The 25,970-nt window shown below is 53.2% G+C and overlaps 1 protein-coding gene across 3 annotated transcripts in view; it reads right to left on the bottom strand.

Moving 5' to 3' along the window:
- The window catches only part of LOC144488079 (tripartite motif-containing protein 46-like), an 85,949-nt gene extending 61,013 nt beyond the window's left edge, over positions 1-24,936 (bottom strand). For all 3 annotated transcript variants that reach the window (XM_078206106.1, XM_078206104.1, XM_078206105.1), the window contains exon 1: positions 24,854-24,936. In XM_078206106.1, the coding sequence (XP_078062232.1) occupies positions 24,854-24,877 (24 nt within the window). In that variant the 5' untranslated portion in view covers positions 24,878-24,936. The remainder of the gene's footprint in view (positions 1-24,853) is intronic.
- Between the last annotated feature and the right edge of the window lie 1,034 nt (positions 24,937-25,970).

Here is a 25,970-nt window from a genome sequence, read left to right as displayed (position 1 = left end):
TACAGGAACCGTGGTGCACAAAAGCTGTAACGGATTTAGTCAGGAAGAAAAGAAAAGCCTACAAAGGGTTCAGGGAGCTAGGTAATGTTAGAAATCTAGAAGAGTATACGACTAGTAGGAAGGAACTAAAGAGGGAAATTAGAAGAGCAAGAAGGGGTCATGAGAAGGCCTTGGCAGACAGGATAAAGGAAAACCCCAAGGCATTCTACAAGTATGTTAAGAGCAAGATAAGATGTGAAGGAGTAGGACCTATCAAATGTGAAGGTGGGAAAGTCTGTATAGAACCGGTAGAAATAGCAGAGGTACTCGATGAATATTTTACTTCAGTATTCACAGTGGAAAGGGATCTTGGTAGTTGCAGTGCAGACTTGCAGTGGACTGAGAAGATTGAGCATGTGGACATTAGGAAAGAGGATGTATTGGAGCTGTTGAAAAGCATCAAGTTAGATAAATCGCCGGGACCGGATGGGATGTACCCCAGGTTACTGTGGGAGGCGAGGGAAGAGATTGCTGAGCCTCTGGCGATGATCTTTGCGTCGTCAATGGACACGGGAGAGGTTCCGGAGGATTGGAGGATGGCGGATGTGGTTCCGTTATTCAAGAAAGGGAGAAAAGATAGCCCAGGAAATTATAGACCAGTGAGTCTAACCTCAGTGGTTGGTAAGTTGATGGAGAAGATCCTGAGAGGCAGGATTTATGAACATTTGGAAAGGAATAGTATGATCAGAAATAGCCAGCACGGCTTTGTCCAAGTCAGATCATGCCTTACGAGTCTGATTGAGTTTTTTGAAGATGTGACTTGACACTTAGACGGGGGAAGAGCGGTAGATGTAGTTTATATGGATTTCAGTAAGGCGTTTGATAAGGTGCCCCATGCAAGGCTTATGGAGAAAGTGAAGGGGCATGGGATCCAAGGGGATGTTGCTTTGTGGATTCAGAACTGGCTTGCCCACAGAAGGCAAAGAGTGGTTGTAGAATGGGTCTTTTTCAGAGTGGAGGTCGGTCACCAGTGGAGTGCCCCAGGGATCTGTTCTGGGACCCTTGCTCTTTGTAATTTTTATAAATAGCCTGGATGAGGAAGTGGAAGGATGGGTTGGCAAGTTTGCTGATGACACAAAGGTTGGTGGTGTTGTGGTTAGTGTAGAGGGATGTCAGCAGTTGCAACGAGACATAGATAAGATGCAAGACTGGGTGGAGAAGTGGCAGATGGACTTCAACCCAGATAAGTGTGTGGTGGTTCATTTTGGCAGGTCGAATAGGATGAAAGAATATAATATTAAGGGTAAGACTCTTGGCAGTGTGGAAGATCAGAAGGATCTTGGGGTCCGGGTTCATAGGACGCTCAAAGCGGCGTCGCAGGTAGAGGCTGTGGTTAAGAAGGCGTATGGAATGCTGGCCTTCATCAATACAGGAATTGAGTTGAGAAATCGGGAGATAATGCTGCAGCTTTATAGGACCCTGGTCAGACCCCACCTGGAGTACTGTGCCCAGTTCTGGTCACCTCATTACAGAAAGGATGTGGAAGCCATAGAACGGGTGCAGAGGAGATTTACGAGGATGTTGCCGGGATTAGGTGGCATGCCTTATGAGGATAGGTTGAGAGAACTACGTCTATTCTCCTTGGAGAGGCGAAGGATGAGAGGTGACCTGATAGAGGTGTATAAGATGTTGAGGGGTATTGATAGAGTGGATTCTCAGAGGCTTTTACCCAGGGCTGAAATGGTTGTCACGAGAGGCCACAGGTCTAGGGTGCTGGGGAGTAGGTATAGAGGAGATGTTAGGGGTAGGTTTTTCACTCAGAGGGTGGTGGGTGCGTGGAATCGGCTGCCGGTAGTGGTGGTGGAAACGGATTCGATAGGGTCTTTTAAGAGACTTTTGGATAAGTTCATGGAGGTTAGTAAGATAGAGGGTTATAGATGAGCCTAGAAGGTAAGATAATTGTTCGGCGCAACTTGTGGGCCGAAGGGCCTGTTTACTCTGTATCTATGTTCGAGACGTTTAACAACACCAGGTTAAAGTCCAACAGGTTTATTTGGTAGCAAAAGCCACACAAGCGTTCGAAAGCTTGTGTGGCTTTTGCTACCAAATAAACCTGTTGGACTTTAACCTGGTGTTGTTAAACTTCTTACTGTGTTTACCCCAGTCCAACGCCGGCATCTCCACATCATGTCTATGTTCTAGATACAGAGTAAAGCTCCCTCTACACTGTCCCCCATCAAACACTCCCAGGACAGGTACAGCACGGGGTTAGATACAGAGTAAAGCTCCCTCTACACTGTCCCCATCAAACACTCCCAGGACAGGTACAGCACGGGGTTAGATACAGAGTAAAGCTCCCTCTACACTGTCCCCCATCAAACACTCCCAGGACAGGTACAGCACGGGGTTAGATACAGAGTAAAGCTCCCTCTACACTGTCCCCCATCAAACACTCCCAGGACAGGTACAGCACGGGGTTAGATACAGAGTAAAGCTCCCTCTACACTGTCCCCCATCAAACACTCCCAGGACAGGTACAGCACGGGGTTAGATACAGAGTAAAGCGCCCTCCACACTGTCCCCCATCAAACACTCCCAGGACAGGTACAGCACAGGGTTAGATACAGAGTAACGCTCCCTCGACACTCCCCCATCAAAAACTCCCAGGACAGGTACAGCACAGGGTTAGATACAGAGTAAAGCTCCCTCGACACTCCCCCATCAAACACTCCCAGGACAGGTACAGCACAGGGTTAGATACAGAGTAAAGCTCCCTCTACACTGTCCCCCATCAAACACTCCCAGGACAGGTACAGCACGGGGTTAGATACAGAGTAAAGCTCCCTCTACACTGTCCCCCATCAAACACTCCCAGGACAGGTACAGCACGGGGTTAGATACAGAGTAAAGCTCCCTCTACACTGTCCCCCATCAAACACTCCCAGGACAGGTACAGCACGGGGTTAGATACAGAGTAAAGCTCCCTCTACACTGTCCCCCATCAAACACTCCCAGGACAGGTACAGCACGGGGTTAGATACAGAGTAAAGTGCCCTCCACACTGTCGCCATCAAACACTCCCAGGACAGGTACAGCACGGGGTTAGATACAGAGTAAAGCTCCCTCTACACTGTCCCCATCAAACACTCCCAGGTCAGGTACAGCACGGGGTTAGATACAGAGTAAAGCTCCCTCTACACTGTCCCCATCAAACACTCCCAGGACAGGTACAGCACGGGGTTAGATACAGAGTAAAGCTCCCTCTACACTGTCCCCATCAAACACTCCCAGGACAGGTACAGCACGGGGTTAGATACAGAGTAAAGCTCCCTCTACACTGTCCCCATCAAACACTCCCAGGACAGGTACAGCACGGGGTTAGATACAGAGTAAAGCTCCCTCTACACTGTCCCCATCAAACACTCCCAGGACAGGTACAGCACCGGGTTAAATACAGAGTAAAGCTCCCTCGCCAGTGTCCCCATCAAACACTCCCAGGACAGGTACAGCACGGGGTTAGATACAGAGTAAAGCTCCCTTGACACTGTCCCCCATCAAACACTCCCAGGACAGGTACAGCATGGACTGAGACACAGAGTAAAGCTCCCACTACACTGTCCCTAATCAAACAATCCCAGGACCGGTACAGCACGGGGTTAGATACAGAGTAAAGCGCACTGGGCAAGTGCGAGGTCGTACACTTTGGAAAAAAGAATAGAGGCATGGACTATTTTCTAAACGGTGACAAAATTCATAATGCTAAAGTGCAAAGGGACTTGGGAGTCCTAGTCCAGGATACTCTAAAGGTAAACTTGCAGGTTGAGTCCGTAATTAAGAAAGCAAATGTAATGTTGTCATTTATCTCAAGAGGCTTGGAATACAAAAGCAGGGATGTACTTCTGAGGCTTTATAAAGCACTGGTTAGGCCCCATTTGGAGTACTGTGAGCAATTTTGGGCCCCACACCTCAGGAAGGACATACTGGCACTGGAGCGGGTCCAGCGGAGATTCACACGGATGATCCCAGGAATGGTAGGCCTGACATACGATGAACGTCTGAGGATTGTGGGATTATATTCATTGGAGTTTAGGAGGTTGAGGGGAGGTCTGATAGAAACTTACAAGATAATGAACGGCTTAGATAGGATGGACGTAGGGAAGTTGTTTCCATTAACAGGGGAGACTAGGACGCGGGGGCACAGCCTTAGAATAAAAGGGAGTCACTTTAGAACAGAGATGAGGAGAAATTTCTTCAGCCAGAGAGTGGTGGGTCTGTGGAATTCATTGCCACAGAGGGCTGTGGAGGCCGAGACGTTGAGCGTCTTCAAGACAGAAATTGATAAATTCTTGATTTCTCGAGGAATTAAGGGCTATGGGGAGAGAGCGGGTAAATGGAGTTGAAATCAACCATGATTGAATGGTGGAGTGGACTCGATGGGCCGAATGGCCTTACTTCCGCTCCTATGTCTTATGGTCTTATGGTCTACACTGTCCCCATCAAACACTCCCAGGACAGGTAAGCACGGGGTTAGATACAGAATAAAGATCCCTCGACACTGTCCCCCATCAAACACTCCCAGGACAGGTACAGCACGGGGTTAGATACAGAATAAAGATCCCTCGACACTGTCCCCCATCAAACACTCCCAGGACAGGTACAGCACGGGGTTAGATACAGAGTAAAGCTCCCTCTACACTGCCCCATCAAACACTGGAATCTTTGAATGGCATCAAGATAGATAAGTTGCCGGGTCCGGATGGGATGTACCCCAGGTTACTGTGGGAGGCAAGGGAGGAGATTGCAGAGCCTCTGGCGATGATCTTTGCGTCGTCGATGGAGATGGGAGAGGTGCCGGAGGATTGGAGGATTGCGGATGTGGTTCCTATTTTCAGGAAGGGGAATAGGGATAGCCCAGGTAATTACCGACCGGTGAGTCTAACCTCAGTGGTTGGTAAACTGATGGAAAAGATCCTGAGGGACAGGATATATGAGCATTTAGAGAGGTTTAGTATGCTCAAGAATACTCAGCATGGCTTTGTCAAGGGCAGATCGTACCTTACGAGCCTGGTGGAGTTCTTCGAAAATGTGACTAAACACATTGACGAAGGGAAGGCGGTAGATGTGGTTTATATGGATTTTAGCAAGGCGTTCGATAAAGTCCCCCATGCAAGGCTTCTAGAAAAAGTGAGAGGGCATGGGATCCAAGGGGCTGCTGCCCGGTGGATCCAGAACTGGCTTGCCCAAAGGCGGCAGAGAGTGAGTATAGATGGGTCTTTTTCTAAATGGAGGTCGGTCACCAGTGGTGTGCCCCAGGGATCTGTTCTGGGACCCTTGCTGTTGTCATTTTCATAAATGACTTGGATGAGGAAGTGGAGGGATGGGTTGGTAAGTTTGCCGATGACACGAAGGTTGGTGGGGTTGTGGATAATCTGGAGGGATGTCAGAAGTTACAGAGGGACATAGATAGGGTGCAAGACTGGGCGGAGAAGTGGCAGATGGACTTCAACCCAGATAAATGCGTAGTGGTCCATTTTGGCAGGTCAAATGGGATGAAGGAGTACAATATAAAGGGAAAGACTCTTAGTAGTGTAGAGGATCAGAAGGACCTTGGGGTCCGGGTCCATAGGACTCTAAAATCGGCCCCGCAGGTGGAGGAGGTGTTTAAGAAGGCGTATGGTGTGCTGGCCTTTATCAATCGAGGGATTGAGTTTAGGAGTCCGGGGATAATGATGCAGCTATATAAGACCCTCGTCAGACCCCACTTGGAGTACTGTGCTCAGTTCTGGTCGCCTCATTACAGGAAGGATGTGGAAAAGATTGAAAGGGTGCAGAGGAGATTTACAAGGATGTTGCCTGGATTGCGTGGCATGCCTTATGAGCATAGGCTGAAGGAGCTCGGTCTTTTCTCCTTGGAGAGACGAAGGATGAGAGGAGACCTAATAGAGGTGTATAAGATGTTGAGAGGCATAGATGGGGTGGACTCTCGGAGGCTTTTTCCCAGGGTGGAAATGTCTGCTACGAGGGGACACAGGTTTAAGGTGCTGGGGGGTAGGTACAGGGGAGAAGTTAGGGGTAGGTTTTTCACACAGAGGGTGGTGAGCGAGTGGAATCGGCTGCCGTCAGTGGTGGTGGAGGCGAACTCAATAGGGTCTTTTAAGAGACTCCTGGATGAGTACATGGAGCTTAATAGGATGGAGGGTTATAGGTAGGTCCAGAAGGTAGGGATGTGTTTGGCACAACTTGTGGGCCGAAGGGCCTGTTTGTGCTGTAGTTTTTCTATGTTTCTAAACTCTCTGAGGACAGGTACAGCACGGGGTTATATTCAGAGTACATAGAACATAGAACATAGAACATAGAACAGTACAGCACAGAACAGGCCCTTCGGCCCACGATGTTGTGCCGACCTTCATCTGAAACCAAGATCAAGCTATCCCACTCCCTACCATCCTGGTGTGCTCCATGTGCCTATCCAATAACCGCTTAAATGTTCCTAAAATGTCTGACTCCACTATCACTGCAGGCAGTCCATTCCACACCCCAACCACTCTCTGCGTGAAGAACCTACCTCTGATATCCTTCCTATATCTCCCACCATGAACCCTATAGTTATGCCCCCTCGTAATAGCTCCATCCACCCGAGGAAATAGTCTTTGAACGTTCACTCGATCTATCCCCTTCATCATTTTATAAACCTCTATTAAGTCTCCCCTCAATCTCCTCCGCTCCAGAGAGAACAGCCCCAGCTCCCTCAACCTTTCCTCATAAGACCGACACTCCAAACCAGGCAGCATCCTGGTAAATCTCCTCTGCACTCTTTCCAGCGCTTCCACATCCTTCTTATAGTGAGGTGACCAGAACTGCACGCAATATTCCAAATGCGGTCTCACCAAGGTCCTGTACAGTTGCAGCATAACCCCACGGCTCTTAAACTCCAACCCCCTGTTAATAAAAGCTAACACACTATATGCCTTCTTCACAGCTCTATCCACTTGAGTGGCAACCTTTAGAGATCTGTGGATATGGACCCCAAGATCTCTCTGTTCCTCCACAGTCTTCAGAACCCTACCTTTGACCCTCTGCACTGTTCCCCATCAAACACTCCCAGGAAAGGCACAGCACACGGTGAGATACAGAGTAAAGCTCCCTCGACACTGTCCCCATCAAACACAACCAGGACAGGTACAGCACGGGATTAAATACAGAGTAAAGCTCCCTCTACACTGTCCCCATCAAACACTCCCAGGACAGGTACAGCACGGGGTTAAATACAGAGTAAAGCTCCCTCGACAGTGTCCCCATCAAACACTCCCAGGACAGAGACAGCACGGGGTTAGATACAGAGTAAAGCTCCCTCTACACTTTCCACCATTAAACACTCCCAGGACAGGTACTGCACGGGGTTAGATACAGAGTAAAGCTCCCTCTACATTGTCCCCCATCAATCACTCCCAGGACAGGTACAGCACGAGGTTAGATACAGAGTAAAGCTCCCTCTACACTGTCCCCCATCAAACACTCCCAGGACAGATACAGCACGGGGTTAGATCCAGACTAAAGCTCCCTCAACACTGTCCCCCATCAAACACTCCCAGGACAGGTACAGCACATGGTTAGATACAGAGTAAATCTCCCTCCACACTGTCCCCATCAAACACTCTCAGGACAGATACAGCGCGGGGTTAGATCCAGACTAAAGCTCCCTCAACACTGTCCCCCATTAAACACTCCCAGGACAGGTACAGCACGGGGTTAGATACAGAGTAAAGCTCCCTCTACACTGTCCCCATCAAACACTCCCAGGACAGGTACAGCATGGACTGAGACACAGAGTAAAGCTCCCTCTACACTGTCCCCATCAAACACTCCCAGGACAGGTACAGCACGGGGTTAGATACAGAGTAAAGCTCCCTCTACACTGTCCCCATCAAACACTCCCAGGGCATGTACAGCACGGGGTTAGATGCAGAGTAAACCTCCCGCTACACTGTCCACCATCAAACACTCCCAGGACAGGTACAGCACGGGGTTAGATACAGAGTAAAGCTCCCTCTCCACTGTCCCCCATCAAACACTCCCAGGACAGGTACAGCACGGGGTTAGATACAGAGTAAAGCTCCCTCTACACTGTCCCCCATCAAACACTCCCAGGACAGGTACAGCACGGGGTTAAATACAGAGTAAAGCTCCCTCGACAGTGTCCCCATCAAACACTCCCAGGACAGGTACAGCACGGGGTTAGATATAGAGTAAAGCTCCCTCGACACTGTCCCCATCAAACACTCTCAGGACAGGTACAGCATGGACTGAGACACAGAGTAAAGCTCCCTCTACACTGTCCCAAATCAAACAATCCCAGGACATGTACAGCAGGGGGTTAAATACAGAGTAAAGCTCCCTCAACAGTGTCCCCATCAAACACTCCCAGGACAGGTACAGCACGGGGTTCGATACAGAATAAAGCTCCCTCTACACTGTCCCCATCAAACACTCCCAGGACAGGTACAGCACGGGGTTTAATACAGAGTAAAGCTCCCTCGACAGTGTCCCCATCAAACACTCCCAGGACAGGTACAGCACGGGGTTAAATACAGAGTAAAGCTCCCTCGACAGTGTCCCCATCAAACACTCCCAGGACAGGTACAGCACGGGTTAAATACAGAATAAAGCTCCCTCTCCACTGTCCCCATCAAACACTCCCAGGACAGGTACAGCACGGGGTTAGATACAGAGTAAAGCTCCCTCTTCACTGTCCCCCATCAAACACTCCCAGGACAGGTACAGCACGGGGTTAGATACAGAGTAAAGCTCCCTCGACAGTGTCCCCATCAAACACTCCCAGGACAGGTACAGCACGGGGTTAGATACAGAGTAAAGCTCCCTCTACACTGTCCCCCATCAAACACTCCCAGGACGGGTACAGCACGGGGGTTAGATACAGAATAAAGCTCCCTCTACACTGTCCCCCATCAAACACTCCCAGGACAGGTACAGGACGGGGTTAGATACAGAGTAAAGCTCCCTCTACACTGTCCCCCATCAAACACTCCCAGGACAGGTACAGCACGGGGTTAGATACAGAATAAAGCTCCCTCTACACTGTCCCCCATCAAACACTCCCAGGACAGGTACAGCACGGGGTTAGATACAGAGTAAAGCTCCCTCTACACTGTCCCCATCAAACACTCCCAGGACAGGTACAGCACGGGGTTAAATACAGAGTAAAGCTCCCTCGACAGTGTCCCCAGCAAACACTCCCAGGACAGGTACAGCACGGGGTTAAATACAGAATAAAGCTCCCTCTACACTGTCCCCATCAAACACTCCCAGGACAGGTACAGCACGGGGTTAAATACAGAGTAAAGCTCCCTCTACACTGTCCCCCATCAAACACTCCCAGGACAGGTACAGCACGGGGTTAGATACAGAGTAAAGCTCCCTCGACAGTGTCCACATCAAACACTCCCAGGACAGGTACAGCACGGGGTTAGATACAGAATAAAGCTCCCTCTACACTGTCCCCCATCAAACACTCCCAGGACAGGTACAGCACGGGGTTCGATACAGAGTAAAGCTCCCTCTACACTGTCCCGAATCAAACAATCCCAGGACATGTACAGCACGGGGTTAGATACAGAGTAAAGCTCCCTCGACAGTGTCCCCATCAAACACTCCCAGGACAGGTACTGCACGGGGTTAGATACAGAGTAACGCTCCCTCTACACTGTCCCCCATCAAACACTCCCAGGACAGGTACAGCACGGGGTTAGATACAGAGTAAAGCTCCCTCTACACTGTCCCGAATCAAACAATCCCAGGACAGGTACAGCACGGGGTTAGATACAGAGTAAAGCTCCCTCTACACTGTCCCCATCAAACACTCCCAGGACAGGTACAGCACGGGGTTAGATACAGAGTAAAGCTCCCTCTGCACTGTCCCTCATCAAACACTCCCAGGACAGGTACAGCACGGGGTTAGATACAGAGTAAAGCTCCCTCTACACTGTCCCCATCAAACACTCCCAGGACAGGTACAGCACGGGGTTAGATACAGAGTAAAGCTCCCTCTACACTGTCCCCCATCAAACACTCCCAGGACAGGTACAGCACGGGGTTAGATACAGAGTAAAGCTCCCTCTACACTGTCCCCCATCAAACACTCCCAGGACAGGTACAGCACGGGGTTAGATACAGAGTGAAGCTCCCTCTATACTGTCCCCATCAAACACTCCCAGGACAGGTACAGCACGGGGTTAGATACAGAGTAAAGCTTGGTACAGAGTGATGCACTATCAATTACGACACGAAGACTCCAGTGAGTGAGGGAAAACTAATAGGCTTTTATTCACTGAGAACAGGAGCACACCCTTGTAGCTGACCTGGTCTAGACTGAGGCGAGGAGGAGGGACCATCACCTTTATACCCCACTCTGGGTGGAAAGGGAGGGGTCTCAGGTGGAAAGGGAGGAGTCTCGGGCCAGGTGCAGCATGGGTGTGTCCAGGCACATTCACGTAGTAACAGTGGTTCACCACATTCACCCCTCCTTTAAAAAGAGTCCGGCAGGGTGGGTGGAACCATATGTACGGGAGCATATATACATAGAAAGTCACATGCTGAGGTGAGGCGTCGTCCCTTCACAGGTTCAGCCTGTCGGGCGGCTTGACCAGTCGCTGTGACCGCCGCAGTTGCTGCCGGTGGCAGGGAGGAGCCGCTCGAATCCGCCGTCGTCCCTTCTGGTCTGGTCCTGCGTGGTGACTCCGGGGGCTCAGGCGAGCTGCGTACAATGGGCAAAGATGTAAGCGGACCTGGTGCTACCTGAACAGAGGAGGTTAGGGGTGTGGGGTGGGGGTCATCGTGGGCTCCGGGGCACCCAGAGGCGCCAGGTCCCGGATAGAGACCGTGTCCTCCCGCCCATCGTGGTATGCCACATAGGCATATTGGGGGTTGGGGTGGAGGAGCTGGACTTTCTCAACTAGGGGATCCGACTTATGGGGTCGTACATGCCTCCGGAGCAGAACGGGGCCTGGGTACGCCAGCCACGACGGTAGTGCGATTCCCGAGGAGGACTTCCTCGGGAAAGCAAACATCCGCTCATGGGGTGTGACGTTGGCTGTACACAGGAGGGACCGGATTGAGTGTAGTGCATCGGGGAGGACTTCTTGCCAGCGGGAGACTGGAAGGCCTTTAGACCGTAGCGCTAGTAGAACGGCCTTCCAGACTGTTGCGTTCTCCCTCTCTACCTGTCCGTTACCCCTGGGGTTATAACTGGTAGTCCTACTCGAGGCTATGCCCTTGGAGAGCAGGTACTGACGCAGCTCATTGCTCATGAATGAGGATCCCCGGTCGCTGTGGATATAGTTGGGGTACCCGAACAGGGTGAAGAGGCCGTGCAGGGCCTTGACGACCGTGGTCGAGGTCATGTCCGAGCAGGGGATGGCAAAGGGGAATCGGGAGTACTCATCTATCACGTTGAGGAAATAGATGTTGCGGTCAGAAGAAGGAAGGGGCCCTTTGAAATCGACTCTGAGGCGTTCAAAGGGGCGGGTGGCTTTTATGAGGTGTGCCCTGTCCGGCCGATAGAAGTGTGGCTTCCACTCTGCGCAGACCGGGCAGTGTCTGGTTATAGACCGGACGTCCTCAACAGAATAGGGCAGATTACGGGCCTTAATAAAATGGTAGAGCCTGGTGACCCCTGGGTGACAGAGGTCATTGTGGAGAGTCTGTTGTTGGTTCACTTGTGCGCTAGCACATGTTCCCCGAGACAGGGCGTCCGGAGGCTCATTGAGCTTCGCGGGTCGGTATAAGATATCGTAATTGTAGGTGGAGAGCTCAATCCTCCACCTCAGTATCTTATCATTCTTAATCTTGCCCCTCTGCGCGTTGTTGAACATGAACGCCACTGAACGTTGGTCCGTGGGCAAGGTGAACCGTCGGCCAGCTAGGTAGTGGCGCCAGTGTCGCACTGCTTCGACAATGGCCTGAGCCTCCTTCTCGACCGAGGAGTGTCGGATTTCCGAGCCCTGAAGGGTTCCTGAGAAGAAGGCTACGGGTCTGCCCGCCTGGTTGAGGGTGGCGGCCAGGGCGAAGTCAGACGCATCACTCTCCACCTGGAAGGGGATTGACTCGTCCACAGCGTGCATCGTGGCCTTCGCGCTGTCCGCCTTGATGCGGTTGAAGGCCGAGCGGGCCTCTCCCGACAGGGGAAAAAGGGTGGATTTGATAAGCGGACGGGCCTTATCTGCGTAATTAGGGACCCACTGGGCGTAGTATGAGAAGAAGCCCAGGCATCTCCTCAGTGCTTTAAGCGTGGTCGGGAGGGGAAGTTCCATAAGGGGGCGCATGCGGTCGGGATCGGGGCCGATGACCCCGTTTTCCACCACATATCCCAGGATGGCGAGGCGGTGAGTTCGGAAGACACACTTCTCCTTATTATAGGTCAGATTTAGGAGAGCGGCCGTCCGGAGGAATTTGTGGAGGTTGGCGTCGTGGTCCTGCTGATCATGGCCGCAGATGGTGACGTTATCCAGGTACGGGAAGGTAGCCCGCAGCCCGTTCTGGTCCACCATTCGGTCCATTTCGCGCTGGAAGACCGAGACCCCATTGGTGACGCCGAAGGGGACCCTAAGAAAATGGTAGAGGCGGCTATCCGCCTCGAAAGCCGTGTATTTGCGGTCCTCCGGGCGGATGGGGAGCTGGTGATCGGCCGATTTGAGGTCGATGGTGGAGAACACCCGGTATTGCGCAATCCGATTGACCATGTCGGATATGCGCGGAAGGGGATACGCATCCAGCTGCGTGTACCGGTTGATGGTCTGACTATAATCGATGACCATCAGGTGTTTCTCCCCAGTTTTGACCACTACCACCTGCGCTCTCCAGGGGCTGGTGCTCGCCTCAATGATCCCTTCCTTCAGGAGCCGCTGGACCTCGGACCTAATGAAGGTCCTGTCCCCTGCACTGTACCGTCTGCTCTTAGTGGCAATGGGCTTACACTCGGGGGTGAGGTGTTCGAACAGCGGTGGAGGGGTGACTTGGAGGGTCGAGAGGCCGCAGGTGGTGCGCGGTGGGTACTCCAGTAACTGAGGGTTGCAGACCGAGATCGGGGAAAGGGGCCCGTTGTACTGCAGTGTGACACTCTTAAGATGTGTCATGAAGTCGAGGCCGAAGAGTACGGGAGCGCAGAGGTGTGGGAGCACCAGGAGCTTAAAATTTGCGTAATCGGTCCCCCGAACCGCAAGAGTCACCACACAGTACCCGATGACATCCACGGAGCAGGACTTTGAGGCCAAGGAAATGGTTTGTTTGACTGGCCGTACCGAAAGGGCATAGCGACGCACAGTATCGGGGTGGATAAAGCTCTCCGTACTCCCACTGTCAAACAAACAATTTCCCGCACGGCCGTTTACCTGTATGTCCATCACGGACCTGGCGAGCTGATGTGGACGAGACTGGTCCAGCTGGATCGCTGCCACCATAGATCCCGAAGAGTCATCAGCCGGCGTCCAAGATGGCGGCTCCCCTGTCTCGCATGCGGTCGGCTGCGTCCAAGATGGCGGCTCCCCTGTCTCGCATGCGGTCGGCTGCGTCCAAGATGGCGGCCCCCTTGACTACCAGGCGGCCGATGGCGTCCAAAATGGCGGCTCCCCAGGCTCACATGCGGTCGCTGGTGTCCAAGATGGCGGCTCCCTTGACTACCAGGCGGCCGATGGCGTCCAAGATGGCGGCTCCCCTGTCTCGCATGCGGTCGGCTGCGTCCAAGATGGCGGCTCCCTTGACTACCAGGCGGCCGATGGCGTCCAAAAATGGCGGCTCCCCGGGCTCACATGTGCTCTCTGGTGTCCAAGATGGCGGCTCCCTTGACTCCCACGCGGCTGATGGCGATCGGGTTTTCTGTTCCCTTGGGTCGCACGCTGCGCTATTCGGTTTCGACTTTGCCTTGCAGACTTTCGCGTAGTGGCCTTTCTTTCCACACCCTGAGCAGAACGCCTCCCTGGCCGGGCAGCGTTGTCGGGGGTTTTTCGCTAGGCCGCAAAAGTAACACTTCGGGGCTGCCGTGGCCGTTGAGTCACTGGGGGGCGCTGTGTGGCGTAAGTCTGAGGCCCTCCTCGGTATTGGGATGATATTGGCCGTGAGGCCCACGATGTCGCGTGATCGGGCGTGTACGCCTCGAGGTTACGTGATGCTACTGCGAGGGATTCTGTGAGTGCTACAGTTTTTGGAAGATCTAGCCCACCTTGTTCTAGCAGGCGCTGTCGAATGCAGTTGGATGCGATGCCCGTAACGTAGGCATCGCGGATCAAGTCCTCTGTATACTGCGCAGCGGATACGGCCTTGCAGTTACAAGCCCTGCCGAGCGCACGGAGTTCGCGGAGGAACTGTGCGTTTGATACCCCCGGCCGCTGTTTACAGGTAGCGAGCAGATGCCTGGCGTAGACTTCGTTCGTCTGTTGGCTGTATTGGCTCATTAAGAGCGCGAGCGAATCAGCGTACGTTTCTGCGTCACAGATGGTGGAGAAAACTGCGTCGCTTACCCGGGCGTTGAGCACGTGTAGCTTGTCTGCACCGAACCTGACGGCCGTGGAGGCTCCGAGGAAAGCTTCGAAGAACTTCAGCCAGAGCTCCCTCTGCACTGTCCCCCATCAAACACTCCCAGGACAGGTACAGCACGGGGTTAGATACAGAGTAAAGCTCCCTCTACACTGTCCCCCATCAAACACTCCCAGGACAGGTACAGCACGGGGTTAGATACAGAGTAAAGCTCCCTCTACACTGTCCCCCATCAAACACTCCCAGGACAGGTACAGCACGGGGTTAGATACAGAGTAAAGCTCCCTCTACACTGTCCCCATCAAACACTCCCAGGACAGGTACAGCACGGGGTTAGATACAGAGTAAAGCTCCCTCTACACTGTCCCCCATCAAACACTCCCAGGACAGGTACAGCACGGGGTTAGATACAGAGTAAAGCTCCCTCTACACTGTCCCCCATCAAACACTCCCAGGACAGGTACAGCACGGGGTTAGATACAGAGTAAAGCTCCCTCTACACTGTCCCCCATCAAACACTCCCAGGACAGGTACAGCACGGGGTTAGATACAGAGTAAAGCTCCCTCTACACTGTCCCCATCAAACACTCCCAGGACAGGTACAGCACGGGGTATGATACAGAGTAAAGCTCCCTCTACAATGTCCCCCATCAAACACTCCCAGGACAGGTACAGCACGGGGTTAGATACAGAGTAAAGCTCCCTCTACACTGTCCCCCCATCAAACACTCCCAGGACAGGGACAACACGGGGTTAGGTACAGAGTAAAGCTCCCTCTACCCTTCCCCTCCATCAAACACTCCGAGTTGAGGTACTGTTTATCGTTAGATACATAGTAAAGCTCACTCTACACTGTCCCCATCAAACACTAACAGGAAAGGCAGAGCACGGGGTTAGATACAGAGTAAAGCTCCCTCGACACTGTCCCCCATCAAACACTCCCAGGACAGGTACAGCACGGGGTTAGATACAGAGTAAAGCTCCCTCGACACTGTCCCCCATCAAACACTCCCAGGTCAGGTGCAGCACGGGGTTCGATACAGAGTAAAGCTCCCTCGACACTGTCCCCCATCAAACACTCCCGGACAGGTACAGCACGGGGTTAGATACAGAGTAAAGCTCCCTCTACATTGTCCCCCATCAAACACTCCCAGGGCAGGTACAGCACGGAGTTAGATACAGAATAAAGCTCCCCCTACACTGTCCCCCCCATCAAACACTCCCAGGACAGGGACAACAGGGGGTTAGGTACAGAGTAAAGCTCCCTCTACACTGTCCCCCATCAAACACTCCCAGGGCAGGTACAGCACGGAGTTAGATACAGAGTAAAGCCCCCTCTACACTGTCCCCCATCAAACACTCCCAGGAAAGGGACAACAGGGGGTTAGGTACAGAGTAAAGCTCCCTCTACACTGTCCCCCATCAAACACTCCCAGGACAGGTACCGCACGGGGTTAGATACAGAGTAAAGCTCCCTCCACACTGTCCCCCCATCAAACACTCCCAGGACAGGGACAACACGGGGTTACGTACAGAGTAAAGCTCCCTCTACCCTGTCCCTCCATCAAACACTCCGAGTTGAGGTACTGTTCACGGTTAGATACATAGTAAAGCTCACTCTACACTGTCCCCATCAAACACTAACAGGAAAGGCAGAGCACGGGGTTAGATACAGAGTAAAGCTCCCTCTACACTGTCCCCCATCAAACACTCCCAGGTCAGGTGCAGCACGGGGTTAGATACAGAGTAAAGCTCCCTCGACACTGTCCCCCATCAAACACTCCCGGACAGGTACAGCACGGGGTCAGATACAGAGTAAAGCTCCCTCTACACTGTCCCCCATCAAACACTCCCAGGACAGGTACAGCACGGGGTTAGATACAGAGTAAAGCTCCCTCTACACTGTCCCCCATCAAACACTCCCAGGACAGGTACAGCACGGGGTTAGATACAGAGTAAAGCTCCTTCTACACTGTCCCCCATCAAACACTCCCAGGACAGGTACAGCACGTGGTTAGATACAGAGTAAAGCTCCCTCTACACTGTCCCCCATCAAACACTCCCAGGACAGGTACAGCACGGGGTTAGATACAGAGTAAAGCTCCCTCTACACTGTCCCCCATCAAACACTCCCAGGACAGGTACAGCACGGGGTTAGATACAGAGTAAAGCTCCCTCTACACTGTCCCCCATCAAACACTCCCAGGACAGGTACAGCACGGGGTTAGATACAGAGTAAAGCTCCCTCTACACTGTCCCCCATCAAACACTCCCAGGACAGGTACAGCACGGGGTTAGATACAGAGTAAAGCTCCCTCTACACTGTCCCCCATCAAACACTCCCAGGGCAGGTACAGCACGGAGTTAGATACAGAATAAAGCTCCCTCTACACTGTCCCCCCCATCAAACACTCCCAGGACAGGGACAACAGGGGGTTAGGTACAGAGTAAAGCTCCCTCTACACTGTCCCCCATCAAACACTCCCAGGACAGGTACCGCACGGGGTTAGATACAGAGTAAAGCTCCTTCCACACTGTCCCCCCATCAAACACTCCCAGGACAGGGACAACACGGGGTTAGGTACAGAGTAAAGCTCCCTCTACCCTTCCCCTCCATCAAACACTCCGAGTTGAGGTACTGTTTATCGTTAGATACATAGTAAAGCTCACTCTACACTGTCCCCATCAAACACTAACAGGAAAGGCAGAGCACGGGGTTAGATACAGAGTAAAGCTCCCTCGACACCTGTCCCCCATCAAACACTCCCAGGACAGGTACAGCACGGGGTTAGATACAGAGTAAAGCTCCCTCGACACTGTCCCCCATCAAACACTCCCAGGTCAGGTGCAGCACGGGGTTCGATACAGAGTAAAGCTCCCTCGACACTGTCCCCCATCAAACACTCCCGGACAGGTACAGCACGGGGTTAGATACAGAGTAAAGCTCCCTCTACACTGTCCCCCATCACACACTCCCAGGGCAGGTACAGCACGGAGTTAGATACAGAATAAAGCTCCCCCTACACTGACCCCCCCATCAAACACTCCCAGGACAGGGACAACAGGGGGTTAGGTACAGAGTAAAGCTCCCTCTACACTGTCCCCCATCAAACACTCCCAGGACAGGTACCGCACGGGGTTAGATACAGAGTAAAGCTCCTTCCACACTGTCCCCCCATCAAACACTCCCAGGACAGGGACAACACGGGGTTAGGTACAGAGTAAAGCTCCCTCTACCCTTCCCCTCCATCAAACACTCCGCGTTGAGGTACTGTTTATCGTTAGATACATAGTAAAGCTCACTCTACACTGTCCCCATGAAACACTAACAGGAAAGGCAGAGCACGGGGTTAGATACAGAGTAAAGCTCCATCGACACTGTCCCCCATCAAACACTCCCAGGTCAGGTGCAGCACGGGGTTAGATACAGGGTAAAGCTCCCTCGACACTGTCCCCCATCAAACACTCCCAGGTCAGGTGCAGCACGGGGTTAGATACAGAGTAAAGCTCCCTCGACACTGTCCCCCATCAAACACTCCCAGGTCAGGTGCAGCACGGGGTCAGATACAGAGTAAAGCTCCTTCTGCACTGTCCCCCATCAAACACTCCCAGGGCAGGTACCGCACGGGGTTAGGTGCAGAGTAAAGCACCGTATACACTTTCCCCCATCAAACACTCCCAGGACAGATACAGCACGGGGTCAGATACAGAGTAAAGCACCGTCTACACTGTGCCCCATCAAACACTCCCAGGAAAGGTACAGCACAGTGTTAGATACAGAGTAAAGCTCCCTCTACACTGTCCCCATCAAACACTCCCAGGAAAGGTACAGCACAGGGTTAGATACAGAGTAAAGCTCCCTCCACACTTTCTCCCATCAAATATTCCCAGGACAGATACAGCTCGGGGTTAGATACAGAGTAAAGCTTCCTCTGCACTGTCCCCCCATCAAACAGTCCCAGGACAGGTACGGCACAGGGTTAGATACAGAGTAAAGCTCCCTCTACACTGTCCTCCATCAAACACTCCCAGGACAGGTACAGCACGGGGTTAGATACAGAGTGTAGCTCTCTCTACACTGTCCCCCATCAAACACTCCCAGGACAGTTACAGCACGGGGTTAGATACATAGTAAAGCTCACTCTCCACTGTCCCCATCAAACACTCCCAGGACAGGTACAGCACGGGGTTAGATACAGAGTAAAGCTCCCTCTACACTGTCCCCATCAAACACTCCCAGGACAGGTACAATATGGAGTTAGAATCAGAGTAAAGCTCCCTCTACACTGTCCCCCCCATCAAACACCCCCAGGACAGGTGCAGAACGGGGTAGGTATAGAGTATAGCTCCCTCTACCCTGTCCCTCCATCAAATACTCCGAGGTGAGGTACTGTTCTTGGTTAGATACATAGTAAAGCTCCCTCTACACTGTCCCCCATCAAAGACTCCCAGGACAGGTACAGCACGGGTTAGATACAGAGTTAAGCTCCCTCGACACTGTCCCCCATCAAACACTCCCAGGGCAGGTATCGCACGGGGTTAGATACAGAGTAAAGCACCCTCTACACTGTCCCCCATCAAACACTCCCAGGAAAGGTACAGCACGGGGTTAGATGCAGAGTAAAGCACCCTATACACATTCCCCCATCAAACACTCCCAGGACAGGTACAGCACGGGGTTAGATACAGAGTAAAGCTCCCTCTACACTGTCCCCCATCAAACACTCCCAGGACAGGTACAGCACGGGGTTAGATACAGAGTAAAGCTCCCTCTACACTGCCCCATCAAACACTCCCAGGAAAGGTACTGCAAAGTGTTAGATACAGAGTAAAGCTCCCTCCACACTTTCTCCCATCAAATATTCCCAGGACAGGTACAGCACGGGGTTAGATACAGAGCAAAGCTCCCACTCCACTGTCCCCATCAAACACTCCCAGGACAGGTACAGCTCAGGGTCAGATATAGAGTAAAGCTCCCACTCCACTGTCCCCATCAAACAATCCCAGGACAGGTACAGCACGGGGTTAGATACAGAGTAAAGCTCCCTCTATACTGTCCCCCATCAAACACTCCCAGGGCAGGTACCGCACGGGGTTAGATGCAGAGCAAAGCACCCTATACACTTTCCCCCATCAAACACTCCCAGGACAGATACAGCTCGGGGTCAGATACAGAGTAAAGCACCCTCTACACTGTCCCCCATCAAACACTCCCAGGAAAGGTACAGCACAGTGTTAGATACAGAGTAAAGCTCCCTCTACACTGTCCCCCATCAAACACTCCCAGGAAAGGTACAGCACAGTGTTAGTTACAGAGTAAATCTCCCTCTATGCTGTCCCCATCAAATACTCCCAGGACAGGTACAGCACGGGGTTAGATATAGAGTAAAGCTCCCTCTACACTGTCCCCATCAAACACTCCCAGGGCAGGTACAGCTCAGGGTTGGATTCAGAGTAAAGCTCCTTCTGCACTGTCCCCCATCAAGCACTCCCAGGACAGGTACAGCACGGGGTTAGATACAGAGTAAAGCTCCCTCTACACTGTCCCCCATCAAACACTCCGAGGACAGGTACAACACGGGTTTAGATACAGAGTAAAGCTCCCTCTGCACTGTCTCCCCATCAAACACTCCCAGGACAGGTACAGCACGGGGTTAGATACAGAGTAAAGCTCCCTCTGCACTGTCCCCCCATCAAATACTCCCAGGACAGATACAGCACGGGGTTGGATACAGAGTAAAGCTCCCTCTCCACTGTCCCCATCAAACACTCCCAGGACAGGTACAACACGCGGTTAGATACAGAGTAAAGCTCCCTCTCCACTGTCCCCATCAAACACTCCCAGGACAGGTACAACACGGGGTTAGATACAGAGTAAAGCTCCCTCTACACTGTCCCCATTAAACACTCCCAGGACAGGTACAGCACGGGGTTAGATACAGAGGAAAGCTTCCTCTACACTGTCCCCATCAAACACTCCCAGGACAGGTACAACACGGGGTTAGATACAGAGTAAAGCTCCCTCTACGCTGTCCCCATTAAACACTCCCAGGACAGGTACAACACGGGGTTCGATACAGAGTAAAGCTCCCTCTACACTGTCCCCATTAAACACTCCCAGGACAGGTACAGCACGGGGTTAGATACAGAGTAAAGCTCCCTCTACACTGTCCCCATCAAACACTCCCAGGACAGGTACAGCACGGGGTTAGATACAGAGTAAAGCTCCCTCTACACTGTCCCCATCAAACACTCCCAGGACAGGTACAGCACGGGGTTAGATACAGAATAGAGAGAGAGAGAGATTCACCGAGATGGGGAGCGAGGTGGGGTGGGTTCGGGAGGGAATTCCATAGAATCATAGAAACCCTACAGTGCAGAAGGAGCCCATTTGGCCCATCGAGTCTGCACCCACCACAATCCCACCCAGGCCCTACCCCCATATACTTTACCCAGTAATCCCTCTAACCTACGCATCTCAGGACTCTAAGGGGCAATTTAGCATAGCCAATCAACCTAACCCGCACATCTTTGGACTGTGGGAGGAAACCGGAGCACCCGGAGGAAACCCACGCAGACACGAGGAGAATGTGCAAACTCCACACAGGCAGTGACCCGAGCCGGGAATCGAACCCGGGACCCCGGAGCTGTGAAGCTGCAGTGCTAACCACTGTGCTACCGTGCCGCCCTATCGCTTTGTGTCGCCCAGGCAACTGATGGCATGGCCGCCAATGGCGGAGCGATGGTAACCGGGGGGGCGGGGGGTGGGGGTATGTGTTAGGCATCAGGAGAATGCCGAATCGAGTGGGGTTGGGTGGAGAAGTGTGGCCAAGGAATGATTCGCCCAGGAGAATGAGTCTCTTGTAGCCGAGGCTTCAGAAGATTGAGTGGCCAATTGGTGTCGATGGGTATCAGGCGGTGGAGGGGCAAAGATGGTGGGGGCGGGGGGGGGGGAAGGGGGGAAGGGGGGGGTGGAGGTTTGAGATATCTTCCCCTCTCAGGGAGAGGGGGCGAGCGAAGGCTACCAGGGGAGAACCTATCAAACGTACCTGGTATGACCTGGGGCACTCACCTGGGGGGCAGGAGAGATGGGCGCCCTTCTCTCGAGGACACCGAACTGACGTGGTGGCCCAACCTCTCGCGTGGGAGACGGCGGGCGGGGTGGGTGGGGGGTGACGCGAATGATATTCAACTGACAATGAGCGAGTGTCAGCGCTGAAGTTAGTGTCATAGAGGTTTACAGCATGGAAACAGGCCCTTCGGCCCAACTTGTCCATGCCGCCGCCTTTTTTTTTCTAACCACTGAGCTAGTCCCAATTGCCCGTGTTTGGCCCATTATCCCTCTATACCCATCTTACCCATGTAACTATCTAAATGCTTTTTAAAAGATAATATTGTATCCGCCTCTACTACTACCTCTGGCAGCTTGTTCCAGACACTCACCACCCTCTGTGTGGAAAAATTGCCCCTCTGGACACTTTTGTATCTCTCCCCTCTCACCTTAAACCTATGCCCTCTAGTTTTAGACTCCCCTACCTTTGGGAAAAGATATTGACTATCTAGCTGATCTGTACCCCTCATTATTTTATAGACCTCTATAAGATCACCCCTCAGCCTCCTACGCTCCAGGGAAAAAAGTCCCAGTCTATCCAGCCTCTCCTTATAACTCAAACCATCAAGTCCCGGTAGCATCCTAATAAATCTCTTCTGCACTCTTTCTAGTTTAATAATATCCTTTCTATAATAGGGTGACCAGAACTGTACACAGTATTCCAAGCCTTACCAATGTCTTGTACAACTTCAACAAGACGTCCCAACTCCTGTATTCAATGTTCTGACCGATGAAACCAAGCGTGCCGAATGCCTTCTTCACCACTCTGTCCACCTGTGACTCCACTTTCAAGGAGCTATGAACATGTACCCCTAGATCTCTTTGTTCTGCAACTCTCCCCAACGCCCTACCACTAACTGAGTAAGTCCTGCCCTGGTTCAATCTACCAAAATGCATCACCTCGCATTTGTCTAAATTAAACTCCATCTGCCATTCGTCAGCCCACTGGTCCAATTGATCAAGATCCCGCTGCAATTGGAGATAACTTTCTTCACTGTCCACTATGCCACCAATCTTGGCATCATCTCCAAACTTACTAACCATGCCTCCTATATTCTCAACCAAATCATTAATATAAATGACAAATAACAGTGGGCCCAGCACTGATCCCTGAGGCACACCGCTGGTCACAGGCCTCCAGTTTGAAAAACAACTCTCTACAACCGCCCTCTGGCTTCTGTCAAGGAGCCAATTTTTTATCCATTTAGATACCTCACCCTGGATCCCGTGAGATTTAACCTCATGCAACAAGTTCCAGTCCTGCAACACTAAGTATGACCGCACGCCGTCAGGATTGGGAGCAGATCTTGGGAGGGGGGGGATAATCAGTCAGTTAGGACCCCGAAGCTTTACCTTTGATTGGTACCACCAGTCCCCCTCCGTATCATAGAAACATAGAAAAACCACAGCACAAACAGGCCCTTCAGCCCCACAAGTTGTGCCGAACACATCCCTACCTTCTAGACCTACCTATAACCCTGCATCCTATTAAGCTCCATGCACTCATCCAGGAGTCTCTTAAAAGACACTATTGAGTTCGCCTCCACCACCACTGACGGCAGCCGATTCCACTCACCCACCACCCTCTGTGTGAAAAACTTACCCCTAACATCTCCCCTGTACCTTCCCCCCCAGCACCTTAAACCTGTGTCCTCTCGTAGCAGCCATTTCCACCCTGGGAAAAAGCCTCCGAGAGTCCACCCGATCTATGCCTCTTAACATCTTATACACCTCTATTAGGTCTCCTCTCATCCTTCGTCTCTCCAAGGAGAAAAGACCGAGCTCCCTCAGCCTGTCCTCATAAGGCATGTCACTCAATCCAGGCAACATCCTTGTAAATCTCCTCTGCACCCTTTCAATCTTTTCCACATCCTTCCTATAATGAGGCGACCAGAACTGAGCACAGTACTCCAAGTGGGGTCTGACGAGGGTCTTATATAGCTGCATCATTATCCCCGGACTCCTAAACTCAATCCCTCGATTGATAAAGGCCAGCACACCATACGCCTTCTTAACCACCTCCTCCACCTGCGGGGCCGATTTTAGAGTCCTATGGACCCGGACCCCAAGGTCCTTCTGATCCTCCACAGTACTAAGAGTCTTTCCCTTTACATTGTACTCCTTCAGCCCATTTGACCAGCCAAAATGGACCACGACGCATTTATCTGGGTTGAAGTCCATCTGCCACTTCTCCAAGAACGCGTCCCACCCCTAGCTTGTCCCAACCCCGACAGCGCGAGCGAGGGTCCCCCCGGGGGAAATCCCATCGAAGCAAGTTGGCCAATCGCACCTGACATTGGGCACTCTCTTGGGGGAGGGTGGCCCTCCGGTCTGAGGGCACTGAACCGACGTGGTCGTCCCACCCCTGGCACGGGAGACGGCGGGCGGGGCGGCGGGAACGCGAATGACCTTCAACTGACAACGAGCACAAGACCGGCGGTGGAGTTCCAGTCCTGCGACGCGAAGTACGCCCGCGCGTCAGCGGGATTCGAACCAGGCGGGACGGGGTCTTGTCAGGGAAGGGGGACGGGGGGGAATATCAGTCACCTGGACCCCCGAAGCCTCGATCGGTACTGGCCAGTTCCCCCTCCGTATCCCCCCCCCCCCTCTCTACCCACCCTCACTCTACCCACCGCTCCCCAGGCAAAAGGCAGCAAGGAAAAGACCTCAAAACCAGCTGTGGGCACTCTCAGTCGCAACGCACGGGGCTGGCACCTGGGCGGGGTTGGGGGGTGGGGGGGGGCGCTTAGAGAGAGAGAGAGAAGGGGTGGCATTGCCCAATGGGGTCAATCTTCTCCGGGCACAGAACCGAGAATTGTAGCCCTCAGTTTTACCCGCACACACACAAGGAAGGTTTGAACAAAGCTTCAACAAAGGACTCGCACTGAATTAAGCCTGAATTATCCAGTCAAGGGCGACGGGAAAGGGGGAGCGGGTTTACAGACAGAGAAAGCTGGCCGGTGAATGAGTCTCTTTAATGATATAGAAGCGGCTTCCCAGGAGGTGGGGGGGTGGAATTAATCATGCACGGGGAAGGTACAGACATGTGGCTCGGAGCTGTGCCGTTCTGCCTTGCTGAGCCAGTCCCAACCATGCCAATTGCCAGCCTCTCCCCCCCCACTCCGCACCGCCCCTCTCTCTCTCCGCACACACACACCGCACTCCAGAATGATTCCCTCTCCTGCTCTCCCCGCACTGCCCTTCCCCAGTCATACTCACTCGAGCCGCCTTCCTGAATGTCATTGCTCCAACAGTCGAAGGGGGTTTGGCAGAGGAGATAAGACGGAGAGAGAGAGAGAGAGAGGGAGGGAGGGAGAGAGAGAGAGAGAGAGAGAGAGGAGGGGGGGGGGGGGGAAAGGGGGAGGGAGCGAGAGACGGAGAGGGAGGGAGTGAGAGACACGGAGAGGGAGGGGGAGAGAGAGACGGAGAGGGAGGGGGAAAGAGAGGGAGGGAGGGAGGGGGAAAGGGAGGGAGGGAGGGAGGGAGGGGAAAGGGAGGGAGGGAGGGAGGGGGAAAGGGAGGGAGGGAGGGAGGGGAAAAGGGAGGGAGGGAGGGAGGGGGAAAGGGAGGGAGGGAGGGAGGGGGAAAGGGAGGGAGGGAGGGAGGGGGAAAGGGAGGGAGGGAGGGAGGGGGAAAGGGAGGGAGGGAGGGAGGGGGAAGGGAGGGAGGGAGGGGGGGAAAGGGAGGGAGGGAGGGGGGGAAAGGGAGGGAGGGAGGGGGGGAAAGAGAGGGAGGGAGGGGGGGAAAGGGAGGGAGGGGGGGAAAGGGAGGGAGGGGGGAAAGAGAGGGAGGGAGGGGGGGAAAGAGAGGGAGGGGGGGAAAGAGAGGGAGGGAGGGAGGGGGGGAAAGAGAGGGAGGGAGGGGGGAAAGAGAGGGAGGGAGGGGGGGAAAGAGAGGGAGGGAGGGAGATGGAGAGAGGGAGGGAGGGAGGGAGGGAGGGGGAGAGGGAGGGAGGGAGAGGAGGGAGGGAGGGAGAGAGGGAGGGAGGGAGAGAGGGAGGGAGGGAGAGAGGGAGGGAGAGAGGGAGGGAGGGAGGAAGAGAGGGAGGGAGGGAGATGGAGGGAGGGAGATGGAGGGAGGGAGGGAGGGAGGAACAGAGGGAGGGAGGGAGGGAGGAACAGAGGGAGGGAGGGAGGGAGGAACAGAGGGAGGGAGGGAGGGAGGGAGGAACAGAGGGAGGGAGGGAGGGAGGGAGGGAGGAACAGAGGGAGAGAGGGAGGGAGGGAGGAACAGAGGGAGGGAGGGAGGAACAGAGGGAGGGAGGGAGAGAGGGGAGGGAGAGAGGAGGGAGGGAGAGAGGGAGGGAGGGAGAGAGGAGGGAGAGAGGAGGGAGGGA

This window comes from Mustelus asterias, unplaced genomic scaffold, assembly GCF_964213995.1.
Source record: "Mustelus asterias unplaced genomic scaffold, sMusAst1.hap1.1 HAP1_SCAFFOLD_1280, whole genome shotgun sequence".
NCBI lineage: Eukaryota > Metazoa > Chordata > Chondrichthyes > Carcharhiniformes > Triakidae > Mustelus > Mustelus asterias.
This window is presented reverse-complemented; position numbering and strand designations above follow the sequence as displayed.